This window comes from Podarcis erhardii (assembly GCF_964252035.2).
Source record: "Podarcis erhardii genome assembly, chromosome: 7".
Classification (NCBI taxonomy): Eukaryota; Metazoa; Chordata; class Lepidosauria; order Squamata; family Lacertidae; genus Podarcis; species Podarcis erhardii.
This window is the reverse complement of record NC_138511.1, coordinates 36,228,054-36,251,261: the sequence shown is the minus strand read 5'-3', so window position 1 is coordinate 36,251,261 and position 23,208 is coordinate 36,228,054. Positions and strand designations below refer to the sequence as shown.

The following is a 23,208-nucleotide window of genomic DNA, read 5'->3' as shown; positions in this document are numbered from 1 at the left end:
AAACAGGGACGTCTGGTAACCTTATGTTAAATAACTCTCAGGGCTGTTGCTCTGAGAGGCAGATTGGGGCCTCCTAACAACTCTTAATGCCCTTAATAGACTACAGCTCCCAGAATTCTTTGGGAGAAGCCATGACCATTAAAGTTTTATAATAGTGTGTTAGACTTATGGTTGCGGATGTGACCTACATCTTTGATCAGACATATACCAGTGGTTCTTACAAGAAGCAAAAACCAGTGGTTCTTACAAGAAGCAAAAACTCCAGGCCTCACAAACCTTTCACTGGCTGACCAAGGAAACTTCAGGAGGATGTTTTGTTTACCCACCTGCCTATACAGATACACGCCTGTACACACATCTCTTGAATATGCACAGAACTAGTCTCCTTTGCTTTTTCTTAAAACGTAATCATAGTAATTTATATATTTTAAAAAGGTACCTTCCAGGTGAAAGTGTTCATTTTCAATTGCCTCCCTGTAAACTTCACCAGCTGCATCCTGTAAAAAAAGTAAATAAAACAACAAAGGGGAGCCATTAGCAGGTGTACGAATATGCAAGATGGTTATTCTTTTAAGTTGCACAACAATTTTTCTAGATTAAATTGATCTGGAAATATGTGCCAAAATTGTATCCGAGCAGATGGAGCACACATCCAGCTCGGTACAATTCTGGACACTGCTCTGCAGTTCACCAACTGGTCCTGAGTCCAGTCAAAACTGCACCATACATTAAAGCATATGGCTTCCCGCCAGACAATCCTGGGAACTGTAGTTTGTTAAGGGTGGTGGGAATTGTAGTTCTGTGAGAAGTAAACTACAGTTCCTAGGATCCTTTTGGGGGGAGGTGGGTAGTAGGATGCTTCAAATATGCTTTAGATGTATGGAACAGATGTGACCCCAGATAATGCATGTTACCCATAAACACCAGATGTCATTCCAGGCCCTTGACTAACTTGCATAGATGTCATCCTAAAGGTCAATAATAAACATGGCATCTTTTGTGCAACTGTTATTATTAATAACAATAATAATGATTTCATTTATGAATCACTTTCAATAAGGCACCCCAAAGCAATTTACAATAAAAACATATATAAAACAGCTCCATGTATAATAACAGTTTTTAAAAATGCATTTATAAAACCAAACACACGGTTTAAAATGACAACGCCACACACAAAAGGTTGTTAAATTCCCTCCCCACAGTGAAGCATTCTAGCACATGAGTAGGCAAAATAAGTCCCGGGGGCCGGATCCAGCCCAATCACCTTCTAAATTCAGCCCGCGGACGGTCCAGGAATCAGCATGTTTTTACATGACTAGAATGTGTGTTTTTATTTAAAATGCATCTCAGGGTTATTTGTGGGGCATAGGAATTCGTTCATTTCCCCCCCCCCCCAAAAAAAAATATAGTCCAGCCCCCTACAAGGTCTGAGGGACAGTGGACCAGCCCCCTGCTGAAAAAGTTTGCTGAACCCTGATCTAGCACCCTCATTATACAGCTTTCATTGAATGCTAAAGACAGAGCACTTTACCCTGGCCTTTTGATACTTGAGACGTAGGCCCCATCCAAGCCATCCATTTAAAGCAGTATCATACCACTTTAGACAGCCATGGCTTCCTCCAAAGAATCTTGGGAAGTGTAGTTTGTTAAGGGGGCTGGGAGTTGTTATGAGAGTCTCAATTCCTCTCAAGGAGCTACAGATCCCAGAATTCCCTGTGAAGAGGAATTTTTTTAACCACTCTGGAAATTGTAGCTCTGCAAGGGGAATAAGGGTCCCTCAACAACTCATGGCACCATTAACAAACTACAGCTCCCAGGATTCTTTGGGAGAAGCTGTGACTGTTTAAGTTGGCATCATAGTGCTTTAAATGTATAGTATGAATGTGGCTACAGGATAGATATGGATTGTGGCTAATGCTATATACACACAAGGGTGCTGAGAGTTGTAAGCAGACCTCTACCCTACTCACAGAGCTGAAATTCCCAGAGTTCCCTGGGAAGATTTATTGTTAAACCACTTCCCATGATTTGGGGAAAGCAATTAACTGTTTAAAGTGGTAAGATACAGCTTTAAATGCATAGTGCAGATGTGGTCTCATTACTTCACACTCTGAATTTCTACGAACACACCCAGCATGAAGAACCATGCTAATTAAAACCACTGTTTATAGTATACTATTATAAGACTCCATTCGAAATAGTAATATTAATGCAAACAGCCCATCTGCATTTCTCCATACAACTAATATGCCAATTTAAGCAATATGTTTTTAACCATCACATGGTTTTTATGTACTTTTTTAAAAAAAACAAAACTACAGAGCTCTTGCTTATCACTTTTTGCATTGCTTTAAGTTCATGTAGGTAGCAAGCTCATAATTATTGACAATTCAGACTTTTTGTATTTATTTATTTCCACCCTTCCCCCCCCCCATCCTCAGATGATTTTTTTATAACCACAACTTCCAAGCAGTGGTTTGACTGACTTTGCAAGAGCAGCAATGCATGTATATTAGCGGCCCACTAACTGAATACCCCCCCTAAAAAGACCGTGGCAGCCTTTGTAAATTTCAGTGACACAGCTAGACAGCTAGAAGTCATCAGCTGTCAATTAAATTTGCTCCTTCATGCCAGTCTGATTATGGCATGCATTATCTCTGATAGACAGACATTTATTTAATAGGGCTGTGCGGGCAGCCAGACAACATATGCTACTATTATGCTAAGAACCATAAGGAGGAAATGTTTATTTATTAATGGAGGAGGAAGCTGCACGGGCCCATATGCTGCCATTGATAAATTAACCCGGCACCCTCTTTATGAAGATGCACCAAGGCCTGGATCCAGAGGGAAACAAGTTGCACTAAGGTTCCATCAAAACTAATGGGGCTTAGGCTGCAGTGCTATTCGCCTGGGAATGATAAGCCCCTGTGAACTCACTGATTTACTTCTGAATAGACATGTATTAGGTTACACTGCCAAACTTAAATTTCCCTGAATCAGGGCCCCTAGGCAACACTAGGAACCTGCCACCCACAACACTATTCAGCAACATTCTGAAATAAACAGCAAAGTAATTTCTGCACAATCCACCAGTCCTCAGCCTTTTAAAAAGAAGACTGTATTATGATTATTACCCTTGATTTATTAATTGCCATCTAAACCACTATCTCAATGTGATTTTTCACATAAGATAATCAAAAACAGGAATCTGGGCCCTCTCTCCACTGAGCTGGGAGGGCGGAAGAGACCAAGAGGATTGGGGCAGGCTTCCGGGTCGCCCCACAAGTTAAAAGCAAGCTAGCAGAAGAGGGGGAACAGTACGAGGGCAAGAGAGAGATGTTCTGCCTACACTGGACACAGCCAGAAGCAAACAGTGCTGGCATTGATCAAAGAGCCCTAGTGGAATGGAGCCAGAGCTGAAATGCCAGTGGCAGGAGGCCTGGCCAAGGAATGGAAGGCAGGCCAGTGAGACTGGAGGGGAGTCCAAAACAACTGGGTACTACAGGTACCTGCCTGGAAGGCGGGGGGGGGGGGTAGGAATCACACCTGGAGAGTCATACAGAGAAGGTCAATATTTGGCTTTTGCCCTAGTAGCATTTGCAGATTTGCCAGACCAGGAGTGGGATGGGGAAACAGATGAAGTGGAGACTGGGTGGGCAGAGCAACAGTAGAACTTGAGAGGATAACGCAACTGCTTATCCAGGCCTCTCTTGGCAGCATTAAGTGACTGACCACAATGTGCAGCACACGTTAGTTCTAATCTTGGTCAGACCCGGCAGGTGCGATCTATTCTCACATCATACTGTTGGTAGGCTGCAAGGATATATCCTGTTCCCTTCGCCCCTGTAAGGGGACAAGCCTTTGCAAATGCTGTTTAGCCCTGGTTCCCCCCTCCCTTGCAACGAAACACAGGTGTGCAACCTCCATGGGGCAGGATAACATTGCTCCATAAATCTGTCACCAGAGGGTGCTGGTTGAACAGATGGCTTTGCATTCCACAGGCAGCAATATCCGCCCTCCCTTTCTCCCACTCCTGGAGTTCCTGTCCCCAATCTGCAAGCCCAGGTATGTCAACACCCTCCTTTCCAGAGCAGCTCAGGATTTCAATGGGTCAGGAAGCTGCACAGGGAGTGGGGGGAGTAGAGAAGGAGGGAATATAAACCCCCTCCACACATAAAAATCTTGACATCATCAGCTTGTTCAACCCATCCAGACCAAGAGTGATCCCAGCATAAAACAGGAACATCAATAACTTGAAAAGACATAGAGTATTTCCCCCCTCTCCTACCCCTCCCCTCCTACGTTCAGAAATATGCAAGGCAGCTGCCCTGAGCCGGTGGGAGAGAAAGCTGAGACGAAAAGGATGGAGAAGACAAAAGCTATACTGGCACATAAGCTTGAAAGGAGCTAAACAGCCACGCTTGAATTCCAGATTTCACTACTATGGTGTTTTGTTGTTTTTTTTACAGACAAGACACTATTGAGGAAGGGCTGCAGCTCAGGGCCAGAGTATCAGCTTTGCATGCAGAAAGTCCCAGGTTTAATCCCTGGCATCCCCAGGGTAGGGCTGGGGAAGACATCTGGTCTGAAGCTTTGGAGAGCCACTGGCCCACATGTCCTGCTGACATGTTCTCTGAATATCAGCTGGGAGGGGCAGGATTATACTTCTCACCACCTCCCACACTACCTCTTCCTTCTCCTCTGCTGCCCACCCCCTTCAGTGTGCCGGGGCTTCCCTGGACTGCCTCAGGTTGTGGTGGGGTGGCAGCAGGGGGTGAAGGAGGAGATGGGGGCAGTGGAGGGGCAGCCTTTTCTGTTTTGCCCTGACTGCCTTGAAACACCTGCCACAAACATTTGAAGCCCTCTTTTATAACTTCTAAATGTGAAAGTTGCAGCAATGGGTCTGGTCAATGTCTGATCAGGGTACCATGAGTTTCACAGAAGGCAAGTAGGATAGAAACTACGTAAATAATTACATAGCAAGCTACCTTGTACCTAGCTAGTCTGCTTAGCTCAGTATTGTTTACACCAACTCCCAGCATCTCTCCAGCATTTCTGACAGGGTTCTCTCTCAACTCTAACTGGAGACCCCAGGGCATTCTGGGACATTTTTCATGCATAGCAGATGCTCTACCCATTAGCTACAGCCCTTGGGTGGAATGAATCATTCCACCGGGAGATGCTGAAAGGAGATCACAGGTTTTTTGACAAGTTGTGAACCCCCTTTTTTCTAGTTACAACAAGCGTGCATTACTGGGACAAATGTTACAGCAGAGCTGAGCCAGAGGCAACGATCTGAGACGAGACAGGGATGGTGTCAGAGAATTAGTGCCAGCAATCAAGACCAAAGGGCAAAGCAAGATGCAGGATCCGAGAGCAAGCTTTCAAGTCTGGACCAAAGGATATGGAAGGGATGAGGAATCTAGTACCGTCCAGATGTTGCCAGACTATAACTCCCAGCATCCTCAACAAAGTGGCCATGGCAACGTTCTCTGGAAAGCCACTGGTTCCTCAATGCCCAGGAAAACTTAAGTGAACCAGGAAGCTCTTTCATAATTCTTCCTGCCCTGAAAGATCCAATGGCCAGCCTGGATGGGTGGGGTCAGAAAACAGTTTGAAGGGCAATGCATCAACCTGAAATCCAGTGACTTACAATGAAGGGCAGCTGCACACAGATCCGAAGGCTATCACGTGGGTCCCTTGTCAGGCAAAGTGCCAACATATGGCATTCCCAGGGAGGTGCTCCAGTGCAACTGATTATTTCCCTACTCCCCATCTTTACACCAATAATTAAATCTGGATCACTTAAAGCTGGCCACCTTTCTGGGAAATTATGATGCGTCCCAGAGACACTACATAAAAACATAAGAAGAGCCTGCTGGATCAGGCCAATGGCACATCCGGTCCAGCATCCTGTTCTCACAATGGCCAACCAGACACTTCAATTTAAAGCCTGCAAGCAGGACCTGAGCAAAAGAGCACTCTCTCCTCCTGCAGTTTCTAGCAAATGGTATTAAGAAGCATTACTGCCTCTGACCGTGGAGGCCGAACATACAGCAAGCATTGTGGCTCTAGTAGCCATTGATAGCCCTCTCCTCCATGATTTGCCCAGTCCTCTTCTAAAGCCATCCAAGCTGGCAGCCATCATTGCCTTGTGTGAAAGTGAGTTCCAGGGTTTAAATATGCCCTGCATGAGGAAGAACTTTCTTTTATCTGTCCTGAATCTTCCAGCATTCAGCTTCACCAGAGTAACTGTGTGGAAATTAAAATGGCAGCTATCCAATGCCAGTCAGAGGAGAAAAGCCAATGGAAATGTCTGCCAAGATAGACCATGGCTACCAGGAGGAGGAGGAGGAGGAGACCAACAGTGAAATTTCAGCATGATGGCCCACTGGAGGGACACAGAGGGCTCCAGCAGACTTGGAGGCAGCCCTGGTCAAGATGTTCAGTTGGGTTAAAACTCCCATGTATGAATGCTGGCCCCCTTCAAAATTAAGGAACTCTTATTTCTGCTAGAGAATTCCTGGAGCAACTGCATTGTGTCAGGCTTCCTCTTAAAAGATTCTCCAAAGTTCTTTCAAGCCAGCAATTCAGCACACACACACACACAGAGAGAGAGAGAGAGAGAGAGAGAGAGAGAGAGAGAGAGCGCTTTTCAATACAAGGACTAGTCTGCTATCTGCATTTTCTTAAAAGGAACCACATTAAAACACAAAAAAAGTTTAGCCGATCCCAACTCCCCACCCTCAGACTTTGAAACCAAGACTTCCTACTAGAGAATTTAATATCTTTGCTCCTGCTCTCCACCCCGGGTTCCCCCTCCACCACCAGCCCTGTTTTCTGCATCTCTGCTCTCTTAAAAGCTAACAGATGTTAATGCCATGAAGTTTCAAAGAAGAAGGGGAGGGGGGAAACCATGCCCACATAACTCATTACAACTAATATATTCCAAGAATTTATGTAGTTCAGGGAACATGTGAGGTACTGGGGTGGAGAGCGGGGAGAAAGGCCAAATGTTTGCACAGAATATAACCCCTGTAAGTAAATACATGCATATGCTTTACCCTTACCATCAGGATGGGGAACTAGTGGCCCTCCATATATTGTTGGAGTCTGGCTACTTTCACACCATTCATCAGGGCCAGCACCTGAGCAGTACCACAAAAGGCTCCCCCTCTCCGTCAGGGAAGAATGGGTGAGTAAAGTCTTATATTGGGAACAAGGGAGGGAGGAGACCAGCAATGCCTCCTATTCACCAAGAGGCTGCTGCAGAGGTGGCATTGAGTGGGGGCTGCCGAGGAGGCGGCAAATCCAGTCTCCAAGGAGCACACCATAGTTGCTGCTGCCACCATGGAAGCAGAAGAGGGTGAGGCTGGATTCACTGGAGGCTGGATCTTCTGCTCCTGTGGACCTTCCCACCTCACCTTGCCCACCCTGGGCCCGCCCTGCCAGCCATGTAAAGCTCTGCAACACACACACACACACACACACACACACACACACACACGCTACCACTCATATTCCAAGTTATTTAACCTGTAATTAAAATGATTGCACTCAGGTTCCATACTTGCGATCCGCTGGCAAAGACTCAAATTGCATGAGAGTTGACAAAATCCTCACTGACTAACAGTGGTTAAAGACTGTTGAGAAGAAAGTAATCTGTGTTAAGATAGGTTAAGTACGTGCCTCGCACAACGTAGTTCTCAAAATCTCTCTCTTCACCCCCTCAGTAATTTAATTACGCCATTTAAAGGTTCACTTTTGTTCTGTTACTTAACTGGGAGTAAGCCACACTGAACACAATGGGACTCACTTCTGAGTAAATGCACAAAGGATTGCATATCAAAAGGTACATTCTGGCACAGAGAGCCACTTTATATTGAGTCAGACCATTGGCCTATCTACCTCAGCACTGTGTACACTGGCTGGCAGTCACTCTCCAGCATTTCAGGCAAAAAAATTCTCCCAGCACTACCTAGAGATGCCAGGGATTGAACCTGCAGCCTCCTGAATGCAAGGCTGATGCTCTGTCACTATGTCATGACACTGTTGGAGTCAATGGCCTGCAATACTCACTCCAACTCTGTGAATTGTTCTCTCTCCTTGTAGAGAGTTTTGAGGCACTTGGAAGAAAGGTTATTGCCACTTCTGAGCATCTCCCAGCCCTGGTCCAATCCACTTTTTTAAGACCTCTGCATGTTGCCAAAGACGACAAGAAATGTCAGGGTGACTGCAGCCCCAAACAAAGGCCAACAGCAGCTAAAACTTGTGGGGCTGCTGTCCCTAGAAAAAAAAAATAGAACTAAAGTAAGACTTGCAAAGAATGCTGGTGCTTTTTAAAAAATGGACAGCAGCAGTCTGCTTTTCTGTTTGGTCCAAAACCAGTCCCAGAAATCACCAAGAGCTGCTGACAGGGCTTTAGGGGGTAGGGAGAAGAAAAATAAAGATTACAACAGTTTCCCAGTGGGGGGTATCAAACTGCATGGCCGGGCAGAACTTTCATCCTTTTCTTCCTGTTCAGACGCTGGACAATCTGCCCTTGAAATCGGTGGGAGGCTTGCCTGTGCGAGGTCTGCAAGATCAAGACATCTCTGATCACAGAGTTTGAAACAGTAGGGTTCTGCATCTCGCACCACCTCGATCAGCAGCATCCTTCAGACTTGGCGCCTGTCCTATATTTGTACAGATATAAAAGACCCAAATAAAAGTGTTGGGGGAGGCAGGAAAGAGAGAAAACTAATTACAGCCCAAGCACTGCCCCACTCATGCCTCTCCACAATCACAAAGCATCCATCTTAGCCATTAAGGCCATAGCAGGAAGAGTGGTGGTCAAAGAAACATGTGGGCAAAAGGCATCTAAAGGCTATTCCATATAAACTGTCTATCAACGGATCTTAATATCTCACCAACTCGTAGCAGCTGAACCAACCCTCTTTCTCTCTGCCCAATCCACAAATACTCCTGCTTAAAGTTGAGGAGGCGGAAAAAGCTTCCTGGGTTGAAATTTAAGACATCAAAATGCATTCGGTGCTTTCTTTTTTCCTTATTTTTTACAAGAAATGTCACAGAAATTTCAAAGTATCTAATAAGAGACAAAGTCAACAACAACTGCCAAGTCTATAAGTAAAGTTCATCTAAGCGGTAACAGGGCCACTTCTCCACTCTTGTTGATGACTGTTTCATCTGTCATTTTGAATGAAGAATGACATAGGAGCAGGAATAATCTCATACTACACCACCACCACAAACCACTGCTTGGAAACTTATGGTCCGATTATGGAAATATGGTGCGTTATTTGATACATTAGGTATGAGATGGGAAAATTTGCGGCCAATCAGATACTTAACTCTCATCAGCCCCAGTCAGCATGGTCAATGGTGTGGTAGATAATGGGAGTTGTGGTCCAGCAACATCAAAGAGGCTACAAAGTTCCCCATCCTTGCTTTAGATATATGTTTCCCAAAGTGTGGTGATAAGCACACCCCTTTCTGGATTTTCTTCCCTTTGATGAGTTTGCTCCTTGCCTAAGAGGGAAGCATTATCTTGCCATAGGACCCTCCATACATTCCTGTGTATTTTTAAATTTTTTGTCAATATTTGTTTTAATATTGAATTTTAAATTGTGGGAACATGCCCTGAGGCCTGCTGGTGAAGGGCGGGTAATCAATTTAACAACCACAACAAATAAAATTGTCTTAAGTGACAAAGTGCTTTCTTCTCATGTGACATCAGGACATCCATTTTCATAAAAGGTTGACATTAAGTACCATAACGTTTCTGAATGTGGAATATAATCCTTTCAGAAATAGCATTTTGCTATTTAGTGCCTGATTTTTATTTTTATTTTAAATTAAGGATTCTTAGTTTACGAAAGTACATGCATTCTCTCTTTTCTCAGGTTGCAAAGGCTTTTTTTTAAAGTGCTTGTTCTTTGAGTGTATAATTTATTGTTTGTTTTTTGAGTGGGGCTCACTTTGGAAGTAAACCTGTGACTGGAAACTGTCAACCAGTTGCAATCACAATTACAAACAGAGAAACTGTTATGTGAAGATATATATTCATTACATCAACCATCCAGCAATTAACCATACCGAGTTCTCTTGTTCTTTTTGGTCAATTTGTGTGCGTGTCTCAAAGGGCTTCAAGCTTTAGCTGGTTGAACAGATTAATCAACTAAAGCTACAGTTGATTACTGTATTTTTCGCCCTATAGGACGCACTTTTTCCCCTCTAAAAATGAAGGGGAAATGTGGGTGCGTCCTATAGGGCGAATGCAGGCTTTCGCTGAAGCCTGGAGAGCGAGAGAGCGCTTCTCCCCGCCGCCAGCCCCACAAGCTCCGGGGACAGCGGGGAGATGGAGCGCCGCCATCCCGTTGTTCCCCGACCTGGTTTGGGCTTCAGGCAGATATCCGCAAGCGTGGGAGCCCGGCGGGAAGTCACGCCGGTCTCCCAAGGCTTGCGGAAAGCTGCCTGTTCTGGGGGCTGGGGTTGGGGGAAGCTCGGGCGTCCCCCGCCCCAGCCCCACACCTGGGGGGAAAATATTTTTTTTTCTTTATTCCCCCCCCCCAAAAAAAACCTAGATGCGTCCTATGGGCCAGTGCGTCCTATGGGGTGAAAAATACGGTAACTGGTGGATACCTGTTTTTATCAGTGAGGCAGTGAGCTGAGGACATGCTTGTCTCTCTATTTTGCTTTTCTAGCTCCCGCCCCCTTGTAATTATACATAGGGGCCATGCTACGAAAAAGCACCCATTCCTTCTACCAAAGAACAGCCACTTTTATTTACAATGGTACCTCGGGTTACATACGCTTCAGGTTACATATGCTTCAGGTTGCAGACTCCGCTAACCCAGAAATAATGCTTCAGGTTAAGAACTTTGCTTCAGGATGAGAACAGAAATCATGCTCTGGCGGCGCAGCGGCAGCAGGAGGCCCCATTAGCTAAAGTGGTGCTTCAGGTTAAGAACAGTTTCAGGTTAAGAACGGACCTCCGGAACAAATTAAGTACTTAACCCGAGCTACCACTGTATTCAGTTCCAAGTCAAGATAGATTTCTTTCAGTACCTCCTCAAAAAGCTCTAAAAATAAAAAGGTCAGGCCACGTCTGTGCATATTTTATTCAAATTCAATTGATCGGTTAACAAAGTGACTAAAAATCCTTTAATTATAAAGTGTCACTTTTGTTGAGGAATGTACATCAGAAACTCTCCTCTCCTCAGAAGAGCTGAAGATGCAGTGTTGTTTCTCAGAACTGAGGATGAGAAGAATAAAAAAATGGACTTTCCTTCAGGCGATTTAAAATCTTTCAAGCACCACAACACATGGTCCTTGCTCTCATCTCTGTTTGCATCATTGACGCCTTTTCAGCATTTGGGGGGGGGGGGTTAGGAGGAACCAATGGGCCAGCTCAGGTAGTTTACCGCTTAATGATACAACCGAACATAAGGCTTGCTTTTCAAATTTGCTGGGTTTCGTATATTAGGAGCCACCCCCCCTACCTTTCGGACAGCAATGGCCTAAAGCAGGCATAGGGAACCTCAGCCCTCCAGATGTTTTGGGACTACAATTCCCATCATTCCTGACCAGTATCGTCCCTGACCACTGGTCCTGTTAGCTAGGGGTCATGGGAGTTGTAGTCCCAAAACATCTGGAGCACTGAGGTTGCCTATGCCTGGCCAAAAGCATCTAGAGGTCCACCTGATTGGGGAAGGCTGATCTACGCTGACAGACAATGGTGCTCCAGGGTTTCAGAGAGGGATATTCCTAAGCCTAGTTGGGAGATGCTGGGAATGGAACATGGGACCCTCTGAATGCTAAGCAAATGCCCTGCCACGGAGCTACGGGCATTGCCACGTAGCCAATGATCTGGATGGCGGCAGGACAGCAAAAAGCCAAAAGATAATGAGGATGCTAAGCATGGAAAGAGGCTGGTGCACTGGAGGCAGGAGGACAAAAAGAGAAGCAACTGGAGGAGCCAAACAGGTATAGCCAATGAGATTCTTCCACTTAGGATAGCACAGAAGGAGACAATGGGAGGAAAGTTTTAGGGGCCGCAGTGCAAATTTCATGAAGTTTGAGAAACACTGTTCCTACTCATCGCTGTTCCTACTCATCGCTTCCCTAAATGCGAGCGAGCGCCAACAACACTTCCCGACATCAAAGTGGCGACATTTAACTTCACTTGAAAAGTCTTCACGTTCCTGAACAAACACAACATTAAGAGCCCCGCCCTTAAAGGAAGATGAAAGGAGCCAATCTCCTCTTTAAATTATCAAGGAAGTCGGCGCCTTGACTCCCTTTTTCATTGGGAAGTTGGGGGGGGGGGTAGGGCCTGACTTCAATCAGTTTGTATAAACCAGCTTTTGTTTTTCCTTTTACCCAAATGACTTCGCTCTTAAGGATTTATTGTAACTGGATTGCTTTGCTGCCCAGCAGGGAGCTGTAGCACTAAGCAAAGCTGAGCAACACAGTAGGGTTTTCCCCCCTCTTCTTCGTCTTCTTCTCCTGCTGCTGATTGAATTTCTACACTCTCAGCTCTTCGGAAATGTTTGCTCTTGTATGAGCTGTCAGAGGGAAATTGTGAGCAGTTGATTTTCTCTCAGCTAAAGCTAAGCAGGGGGTTCTATATGCAGCCAGCAATGTGGAGAATTGAGGAGGGGCTTGGAGGGGGGCAGGAGAAGGGGAGAGGATCAATCAAGTTGCTGAAAGGAGGTGGGAGGGAGGAGGACAGCCACAAAAAGTAAAACAAAATAAGTAGGGCGCAAAGTGGAAAGAAAGGAAAACTAATTTCCTTGGATATGAAACCTGGAAAGGATCAACCAGAATTGGAAGATGGGTGTGATCAATGCTTAGAATAGCTTTTGCCAACCTGGCAACATCCACAAGGACTTAATATAAGGCAGCTATCTGAGTTAGACCACTGGTCTATCCATCTTAGTATTGTCTATACCAACTGGCAACAGCTCTCCCTGGTTTTAAGCAGGGAACTCTCCCAGCTCTACCTAGAGAGGCTAGGGATTTAACATGGTACCTTCTGCATGCAAGGTAGATGGCTCTACACCTGAGCTACAGCCTTTGTAGATCAAGATGAGAAGCCAACGTGGTACCCTCCTGATGCTGTTGGACTAAAACGCCTACCATCCCTTTCCATTGTGCTGCGCTGGCCAAGGATGATGGGGGTTGGAGTCCAACAACTTCTGGAAGATGCTATGTTGATTACCCCTGGCTCCGTATTTTTTAGAATGCAGTTCCCGTAAAATGTAAGAAGAGCCTTTCTGGACCAGGCCAATGGCCCAGCTAGTCCAGGATCCTGTTCTCATAGTGGCCTACCAGATGCCCCTAGGAAGCTGGCTGGGGCCAATGGGAATTGTAGTCCAAAACTTCTGGAAGGCACCTGGTGTGTAAAGGCTGTCTCTGAACAACTATGCAGTGCTGGCTTTTAAGGTGGGCTCTTGGGCACTTGGGCACTTTCGGTAGGGGATCCTGACCTGGAACAGCCCGAGAATTCTTAGGCTGCAAACATGGAAATGACAACCATGTTAGGCTGGCGGGGCCTCTGCTAGTCTTGGAGCCTTAACAAATGTCCAACCTTCCCATCCTCTAGAGTGGCTATGTGTCCTATTTTACAAAGAACAGCCCTCTCTTTGAAGGCACTCACTATTCAAAGGGCTGTCAGGTCCTGTGTAAACTGTAGCAATGATTTCCAAATTCGCATTTGTACATATATATTTGCAAACGCAAGCTTTACGCAAATTTGTGTCCCAAAAATTCTGGAACCTGCCATGAAACTACGGCTAACCTAAACTTGTGCCTCTCATTTTGCCACCCCACTTGTGGGGCTTCTCGTGGTGGCCATCGTTTCACCCTCCCAACCTGCAAAACGACACAACGTTATATATAGCATTGTTAGAAAAGGGCTTATTGGGAGGGGTTTGCGTCTGACTCTACCCACATACAATTAAGTTCAGTGCCACCTGGTGACTAAACCATACAATGACACTATCAACCCAAAATGTTGTATTTTCCACTCATTCCCTATGAATAGCTGCTAAAAAGTCACAGCGTGCTCACGGCACCCAAAAACTGCAAGTAGGGTTGTTGAAGAGCATTAAGGAGTATACTAATCCAGAGCAAATTATCTCCATAAATTATACTGAAGATATACCTTCAGACAGTGAGCTGGGAAACTCTGGCAAATATCTTGAATGCTCATTTCTGCAAGCTTTTCCCGTTTGTGGCAGAAAACACATTATATTAGGCTTTCGCTGCTGATCCTGGGCATCCTTGGTAGACTGTTTTGCACTGCTTTTATTATACTGTTATTTTAAACAGTGCAAGATGCCCTGGTGGTTTTTGCACCATGAGGATGGAAACATTTTAATAAAAATAAAATTATACTTACACCCAACGATGGGGAGGGGGGGTGGAGATGTGGATTGAAAATCATTGCCCTGAATCAACCACCTATATAAGCTCAGTTGGTTAAAACAACTCATAGACCAGAACATCCCCTTCCTTTTCTATCTCTCCACTGGGATGAGCATCTGTGCCTCTGATCAGTACAGAAGCCAGGGAAAAGCCCCTATGATGAAAGAGCCTGTTTTTGGCTCCCAAAGTCTTAACTGGAAGGACCACTTGAGTGATCAAAGGCACGAGGGCACTTCTGCCTGCTGTGTATTAGGCTAATGAACGTCATTAAGCGCTCAACAGATTGGACAAGCACTCACTTTGCCCTCCGTCTACGAGTCCAGAGAATGTCAAGTGTTTTCTCTCCTTGTTTCTGCTTTGGGGACCAATACTTTGTCTCACGGCCAAAAGAGAGTGTTGGAAACTTTCCATTTTAGAGTGAGTGAGTGAGTGAGTGAGTGAGAGAGAAGTTTAGGTGAACTGGAGTCATCAGTCTACAGTCAAAGAGACACAGACAACAAGATGTAGGTATGACTTCAAAGCAAATATGAATGAGGCATCCTTTAGAAGCAAGCACTATAATCTGGGACACTGCAGTAGTGTACAAAGAAGATTCCTTCTTTTGTCCCACTACTACTATAAAGTTACCAAACATTCCTTCCAAGGGATGAGCCAATGGAGAATCTTATTCTTTATATGGAGGAGACTTGTTTCTCTGCGGCTCCAGAAGATTGGCCTAGAACTAATGGGCGGAAATTGCAAGGAAGCAGATTTCAGCCAAACTTTTAAGAGAAACCTTCCTAATGGTGGAAGCTGCTTGACTGCTTCACAGGGTGGCGGTCTCCCTCTTTCCACTCCCCTCTCTCTGCTGGAGGTATTTATGCGTAGACCATCTGTCAAGATTTAAGTAAGGTTCCTGCATCATGGGCCCTTACTTGGTGCCCTTTGACCTGTCCTTCATCCACCTCTTCAATTCAGCCATCCTCCTCCACTGAACTCAACATGGCAGCTGGCCTTCAGCTCAGGGGAGGAACGCAACAGACTATGCCCAACGTAGAAGACAATATTTTACTCCAAGGGCCACATTTCCCTCTGGTTATCCTTTCAAGGCTGCATGCTAGTGGTGGCTGGGGCCAGAGACAAAAGTGGGTGGAGCAACAAGCATAAATTTTACATTTGTACAGCTGTTTTCTGCACACACACCTCTCTATCCTGCATACAGGCAAGCGAGAGGCGGTCTTTCAGTTCAAATAAACAGTCCATCCAGCTGAAAACATTTGTGGTGCAAAGCAGTGCTAGTGAGGAGTGCGGCCTGACCAAAGTCCAGAGAGCCAGACACAAATGATCAGAAGGTCTCATTTCGCCCTCAGCCTGAGGTTTCCCACCACCCCCTTCCCCGGTTTAGGGCCTACTCTCACCAACTTGAGTAGGCTTGTGGTAGGTTGGGCTCAAGCAGAAAACAGATCACGAGGATTGTGATAATAATAATAATAATAATAATAATAATAATAATAATAATGTGTGTGTGTGTGTGTGTGTGTGTGTGTGTGTTAAAAGGAACAAACAACCCACCTCATGCTGGCTTGTCTGTTTTTGCAGTTCACATAGTTCCAATCTGATTAAGTGGTTTACTGGTTTGAAATGCTTTCTGCGGTCATGTAACTGCAATACAAGCTTTTATTTAAAACATTTGGCAAGGGATTTGGCAAGTGAGGGATCTCCACAGAAGCCTACATTTTGGAGAGGGTTGAGTTTGTGTTTAAAAACGTTAGCATTGACTGGAAACTTTTGTCTCTCTGTAGCAAAACCTCTGTAGTAAAAGGCTTTAACTGCTGGTAGACTTTGCTTCAGAACAAGCCAAAGGTTGTCAGGAAGGGCCAGATGTGATGGTAGGCACTGGAAATGGCAGCTGCTTGCCCAGTTTGTCCTCATGTTGTCTTGCATAGAGGCACACAGTGCAGGGTCCACCAACTACAGCTTCCTTCATCCTTGACCTTTGGCCATGCTGGCTTGGGTTGATGGGAGTTGGAGTTCAACAACATTGGTGCCATGGTCCTAGACCTGGACCACAGAGTCCTTCAGCAGCCACAGCTCTAATAAGATGGATCTACTCTGTAGTCCTCTCCATGTGGATCTGTGGGTAGCAGAGCCCACTTCCCTGAGAAGACATCTCTGACACCAGTTTCAGATGATGAGTCCACCGTCTGCACAAGAACTCAGAATAGGACTCTGTTGTTATTACTTGATCTCTCAGCAGATGTTGATACCATTGACCACAGTACCCTTCTCGGGGTGGCCACTATTTTCCTGTCCTCATTGGCATTCAACATCTGCATGGAATATCAGTTTGAGATGCTTTGTAGGAAGAGATTCATAAATGAAGTGAGAATAAGAATACTTTGAGGAGAGATACCCACAGCTGAGAACCCAATAACTACAAAGGAATCAATGGCTGCAGGAAAAGCTACTGGCCCTTTAACAGACCAGGAGGCAGCACTCAGGGGGTGAAGGATCCAGTCAAGGACTACCAAGCCCTGCTGTAAACCTCAGGCAGAGGCTCCAGGCCCTCAATGAGACAACTTGGGCATCTGACCTCACTGCACTATCCATGGTCCTGAACTTATTACACCTTGATCTCCTTTCTAGGTGCTGACTCCAGCCCTGCCATCCTAGGTAACCTGGCCTCACCTTGCTTTGGCTGTCACCCCTCCTGGGTGGTAGGAATCTCTATGGACCATGTCACTCTGGAGAGCATCAGTTTGGCTGCCCCTGGACCACAGCAAAAAATGTTTGTTTATATTCCACCTTTTCTCAAGAGCTCAAGGCAGCACACACACTTCTCCCCCCTCTCCATTTTATCTTCACAACAGCCCAGTGAGGTAGGTTAGACAGAAACAAAGAGACAGAGAGACAGAGAAAGGCCTAAGATCACCCAGTGGGATTCATAGTAGAGTGGGGATTTGAATCCTGGTCTCCAAGGTCCTAACTCTTACCATTACACCACACTGATTCTCTCTGTTGCATGACATGGCATGACCTTTGAGTCCCCTTGTCCAAGCCTGTGGCAGCCAGTGACATAAGCCATGAGTGGAAAAATGTACCGTGCAATGATGTCATGCCACACAGCGAGTCTCAGTAGATGCCAGAACATATAAATTAACTATGTTTTCTTGGCCCTCCCTACCCAAGAAAGGCACATTTCTGATAGTTAACTCCTTATTGACAAGAAAAGCACTTACAGCAGCTTCCACAGTACTCTGGATATACACACACACTTCTAGCCTCTAGGTAACTGCCCAAAGGTCTAGGAGCTATGAAGCAGTTGCAGCAACAGGGAGACCCCACTGTTGGCTTATATCACCTCTTCTGATATAGGTTCACCCACAACCTGAGACTTCTCCTGCATAGTAGTTGCTGCTGCTCTTCCTGCTTGAATCCCCTCCTGGTTCTAGGAGACAGCAGGGCAGGGGAAAGTGGGGAGTCTATTGACCCATCTGTCGGCTGAACAGCCCCCCTCTTCTTCTGCTCCACCTGGAGCACCTTCTTCTATCTCAGACTGCCCTGCCTCTTCCCTTTTCCCTGGCTCCTGCCCTGCAAACCCCATAAATCAGTAGTCCCCTCTCCCGGGTGACTCTCCTGAAACCCTGCCTCCAACCCACACTCTTTGGAGTCCTGATACTATGGCCCCTCAAGTTCAAACATGGCCATTTGGTGCTAAATTAAGTCTCCTCCTCTTGCCCCAGATGGATCTGTTTCAAACCTAAACAGAGGGAAGGAGAGGGAAGCAGTCCAATCCCCACCCCCGTCCCCCTGGAATGCTGCTCCTCCAGCGAGCTGTCAAAACTGACCTATGTGAAATTTAAGAAGAGAGCGGATGCAAATCAAAGAGGCAAAAAGTAAGAAAAGAGCTCCTGGCAGACTTGATGATATGTTGATAATGTTCTCGTACTGGAGTCAGGGTGACACCAGCCTGAAGATGATATATAGAACTAAGCCTACATACCACACGATTTACTGGCCTAACGACAGTTTTCATTGATCCGAGGCCAACAATTACTGGATCCGGTCCCGCTGCCTATTTCAGTATCTAGCTCTGGCGTGCAATCAAAACACTAACCCTGCTTCTCCACAGTTCCTGTGCCAACTCCACACTGCAGGCTTGAGCCAAGAGAGGATGATATGCAAATCTGGCAGGTGTTATGGGCATGCCAGTGCTGTTTGCAAGCCTAGACTCTCCCCCCCCCCCAAGCGAAACAGCAGAAGAGGTTGAGGGAGCTCCATTCAGCTGCAAAGAAGTTACTGCCCTGGCACAGCAGAAACACACACTATGCAGGTCCCTCAAGAACAGAAATTGGCACAGGAGAAAAAACTCTCCCATTGTAAGACTTGGGCTTTGTCTTTAATATAAAACAAACACATCCTTTAAAGTCCCTCCAGACAGTTTAACATAAGAATGCAAGAGCCTGGCTGTGTCGGGCCAATGGTCCCTCTAGTCCAGCATCCTGTCCCCACAGTGGCCAACCGGATGCCTGTGGGAAACCCGCAAGCAAGACCCAAGCACAAGAGCACTCTCCCCCTTCCTGTCGTTTCCAGGAACTGGTATTTCAGAAGCATCCAAATGGTTTCCAACAGTACATGGTGGCAAATTTCCATATTGTGTTGGTAAAAACTAAATGGAATAAACTGAATAAAAAAATTCCTTCCAGTAGCACCTTAAAGACCAACTGAGTTAGTTCTAGGTATGAGAAGTGTTAGTTCTAGGTATGAGATTCCTTCCAGTAGCACCTTAAAGACCAACTGAGTTAGTTCTAGGTATGAGAAGTTCAGATATCTGAAGAAGTGTGCATGCACACGAAAGCTCATACCTAGAACTAACTCAGTTGGTCTTTAAGGTGCTACTGGAAGGAATTTTTTTATTTTGTTTTGACCATGGCAGACCAACACGGCTACCTATCTGTAACTGGAATAAACTGGTTAGTCATTAAGGCACAATAAAAGTATCTGAGTATAATAACTTACTAGCAAAAAAAAAAGAGAAAGTACTTGCCCTTGGGATTGTAATCTAAAAACACAGCACAAAAGGGAAATGCACTGGAATGGAGGAGGAAACACGCAAACTCAGGTTCAAGGTCTTAGCTGCAAATTCTTCTACTAACCAGCTGGGGAAGGGTAGAAAAGTTCAAGAAAGGGAGGTGCTGATCTCTCAGCAGCGCTGACAAAGTGGCCCTGCATCCCTTCTCCCCTGCTGCAACCTGATGCAGTGACTGCTGCCAGGAGATGTCTGTGTTTGCTGTAACAAGACCAAAAGAAAAGGCTACTCCCCACCCACAGAAAGTTTGAACAGGCTTCCCTTGTTTGAGGCAAGGAGTCGAAGATCCAGCTGTAAATCAGGCACTGGCCAGATTCATAATATTAAAAAGGGGAAACAGGGTGAGAGGCCGAAGCCAGAAAGGGAAGATTCTAATTCATAGTTAAGGATGATTACATTTCCTATAAAATTCCACAGGGGTTAGATCAGTCAGTGATACCACGGCCTTAGACAATTAATTCTATAATTAACTATTAAAGCAGAAGAACAATTAACAGTGTTAAATAAACATGATGTCCCTGTGGCTATTCAGTTAGCTAATGCTTTTAAAAGGTTTGCAGTCCAATCTTACTCGCATTTACTCAGAAGCAAGTTCTACGGAGTACAGAGGGTCTTACCCCCAGGTAAATAAGCACGCATTGAATAGGCAAATATTTTCAATTGGGGAGGGGGGACTACCGCAATACTGTAATTGTAATTATTTTCTCCAAAGTGCAATTATGTACGTACTCAATACCATGCATTTTTGTACTCTCTCTTCAGAATTAAGGCAGATCCCAATCAAACAGCAAACATAACTGAAACAACAATGATTTTATTATAATCCATAACATTAAGAACCCTAGATATGGTTCATGTAACAGCGTGAACTCTCCACCGCCCATTTGGAAGCATCCTGGTGACTGCAGTGGCAGTTGTCAGAATCAACATGAATAGGCAACTGTAGTGAGTGCCTTCTTTCAACTCGCTGAGCGCCACTGCCTGCCACCTCTGCTCACTTACGCATTCTGTGATAGGGCCTGGGATCTACAAACATTAGAGAAATAAAGTTCCAGTGACTTCCTTATTCCTTTCTTCTACCAGAAGAAGCCAGCACTCCTGGAAGATAAGTGAGCAAGCAGCATTGGGTGACAGTATTGAAAGGAGAACTATATGCAAGGACCTGTAGCTATTGGTTGCAGAAGTGGCTACAGTCTTCTGGAGGTTTCTGAGCTTATGGTAACTTATACAAGGTGCAGTATAGTAGCCCAAAAGGATCACAGAAGAAACACAAAGTGCATGCAACAACAACAAAGCCATCATCCCCTACGGCAGCCTCCAAAATTTCTGCTAAAACTAGTAAGCCCTGTTTCGCTCTTGAAACTCCACTGCTGAAGAAAACCAACTGTAACTCAACAGGCAGGAGAAGAATCCAGCAACAGTTCTGGGTTCTATGTCCCTTGGCTCTTCTTCCTCAAGGACCCTCCTTGCGTTCCCTTTGCACTTCTGCCATCCTTAGAGTGGTCTCTCTCACATGGGCAAACAAAAGAATATGTATCACCAAAATAATAAAAAATAAAATATTTAAATAATAGTTGCATGTGCCAGTTTATGCGCATAGGTGCCTGCCAACATTTTATTGCTAACCGGCTCCCTCTGAGATGTTAACATGTTTGCAAACATTCTGATTTCACATCAATGGATAGGGTGGGGATCTGAGATTAGATTATATTAAAACAGAAAAATAAGTATTGTACTTTGACATTGCCGCTAAGAAAGACAGGAAAAAATATTGAGCAATTAATAGGTGACCCCCCTGCTGGCTTCGCTTGCCAGCTTCCCTCCTTAAAGCCTTACTCCTCGCCAAAGCCCCCCCCCCCTGACTCAAACTTCCACAGTTCATCTGCACTACTCCTTCACTTAACTGACCCCACTGCCGCAAGTCCAGCTCACTCAGCTGCTCCACCCCACACCACTCAAAAAAACAGCACAAAGTAAAGTATGCAACAGACCTAGGACAGCACCAGGACTGGCACTGTTGGGCATCTTCCAAGAGCCCAGACTCTAGCAGGAGTCCAACTGACACCCCCCCCCCCCACTAACAAGAGTCCCCTGGACCTGCTCCATACAACTAAGGTTACCAGACGCCCCCGTTTCCCAGGGACAGTCCCCAGATTTTCAAATTAGTCCCCATACAAAATCCATTAAAGTTGAAAAGTGTCCCCTGATTCATTGAAAAAAATCCGGTAACCTTACCATACACCCCTGGACAAGAGCCCCCATCACCAATGCAACCTGCTTTCCCCCTTCCTGTCACTACACCCTTGACAACAGTGCTGATGTAGGTGGAGCAGTAGATGCCACTACCTGCCACACCATTGGCTGTGTATGGCAAGCAAGCAGAAAGTGGCAATGATGACAAGGAAGAGCAGCCAGTGGGAAGGGAGAGGGTCCGATGAATTGCCTTCCCCAATTGTCCAAAGCCTAGAGCCAACACTGGGCGGATCAACTGGCCTCAAATTTATGAGGGGCTCCCCAGGTAGGATGGAACATGCAAACTAGTATTCCACATCCCTCATTCAAAAATATAGCACCACCAGTGGTTACGTTATCAAACTTTGTTCCAGTAAGAATGTTTAAAATTAAATAACAGCATTGAAAGAATTTCGAAGGGAGCAACAAATTCATCAATAAACACAAATTTCCAACTTCCAGTTTGCTGCTAACACAAAACCTAGCTTAGAACACTGCTGACTGCACTAGCAAACTAAGGACACTACATGAGACGGGGCAGGGACTGCGAACAGAAAGAGGCGGGTGGAAAAGGGTTAAGCACTCCTTCCTACTTATTATTTCTCCCATACTAAAGCCAGCTAAGGGGTGTAGTAGGAGGGTGGCATTTGCAAGGGAGAGCCAGCAGGCAGGAAAGTATGCTTCACCCCCTTCCCGCCTTTTGGTGTGGGAGGGAAAGGGTAGAATTTACAAGGGAAAATCAGTAGGTAGGAAGGAGTGCTTAACCCTTCTCCACCCACCTCTTTTCTTCTGGAACCCCTGCCCTCACACTCACTGCCACTCCCCCCGCCCAGCGTCCCAAGCTAGCTAGGACAATCAATACAACATCTGGAGAACTGTAGTCATTATTTCTTCTCCCCTGTTGTTAATTCACCCAGACATTATCCAGGCCTTCTGCTTCTGTTCCTAGGCATTACTGCCTGCATTTGTCATCCGGCCCTTTCCAAAAGCAAAACTATTCATCTTACCGCGCCGCAGGAGCCGTCACAGTCTGTTATTGCAGAACCCGGACTCACAACAAACAGCATATTCCTTTGCATTAAATACAGGGGCAGCTACAATACTTTCAGAAATGCCTATTAAGAACAAATAAAGGCGAGGAACCGTGTCTGCAAAGCCTCATGTTTGTCAAGACAACATTAAAAAAAAGAATCAGGAAGAGAAAAGAAACAGAGACAGTGAAGGTGGCAAGAACACCCAAGGCTGGAATAAGGTGACGGCAAACTGTCCACAGATAACACAGTAAGGCCTCTCTTCCAGGTGTCAGGTCTGGTGGTGTGCAGGGAGTCAGGAATGGGCAGCCCACAAGCAGTTCCGAATGTGCCCGAGAACCAAGTTGCTCAGACCAAGGATTCAGGCCAGTCAGGAACTTTATAGAGCCAGGTAGAAACCTAGTGGCTCTCTTGGATGGATTAACTCCCTGGTGAGGAAAG

At 45.6% G+C, this 23,208-nt stretch overlaps 1 protein-coding gene across 2 annotated transcripts in view; it reads right to left on the bottom strand.

The window, feature by feature from the left end:
* NKD1 (NKD inhibitor of WNT signaling pathway 1) overlaps positions 1-23,208 on the bottom strand; it is a 132,227-nt gene that overhangs the window by 56,212 nt on the left and 52,807 nt on the right. For both annotated transcript variants that reach the window (XM_081870267.1, XM_081870266.1), the window contains exon 4: positions 440-497. In XM_081870267.1, the coding sequence (XP_081726393.1) occupies positions 440-497 (58 nt within the window). The remainder of the gene's footprint in view (positions 1-439; positions 498-23,208) is intronic.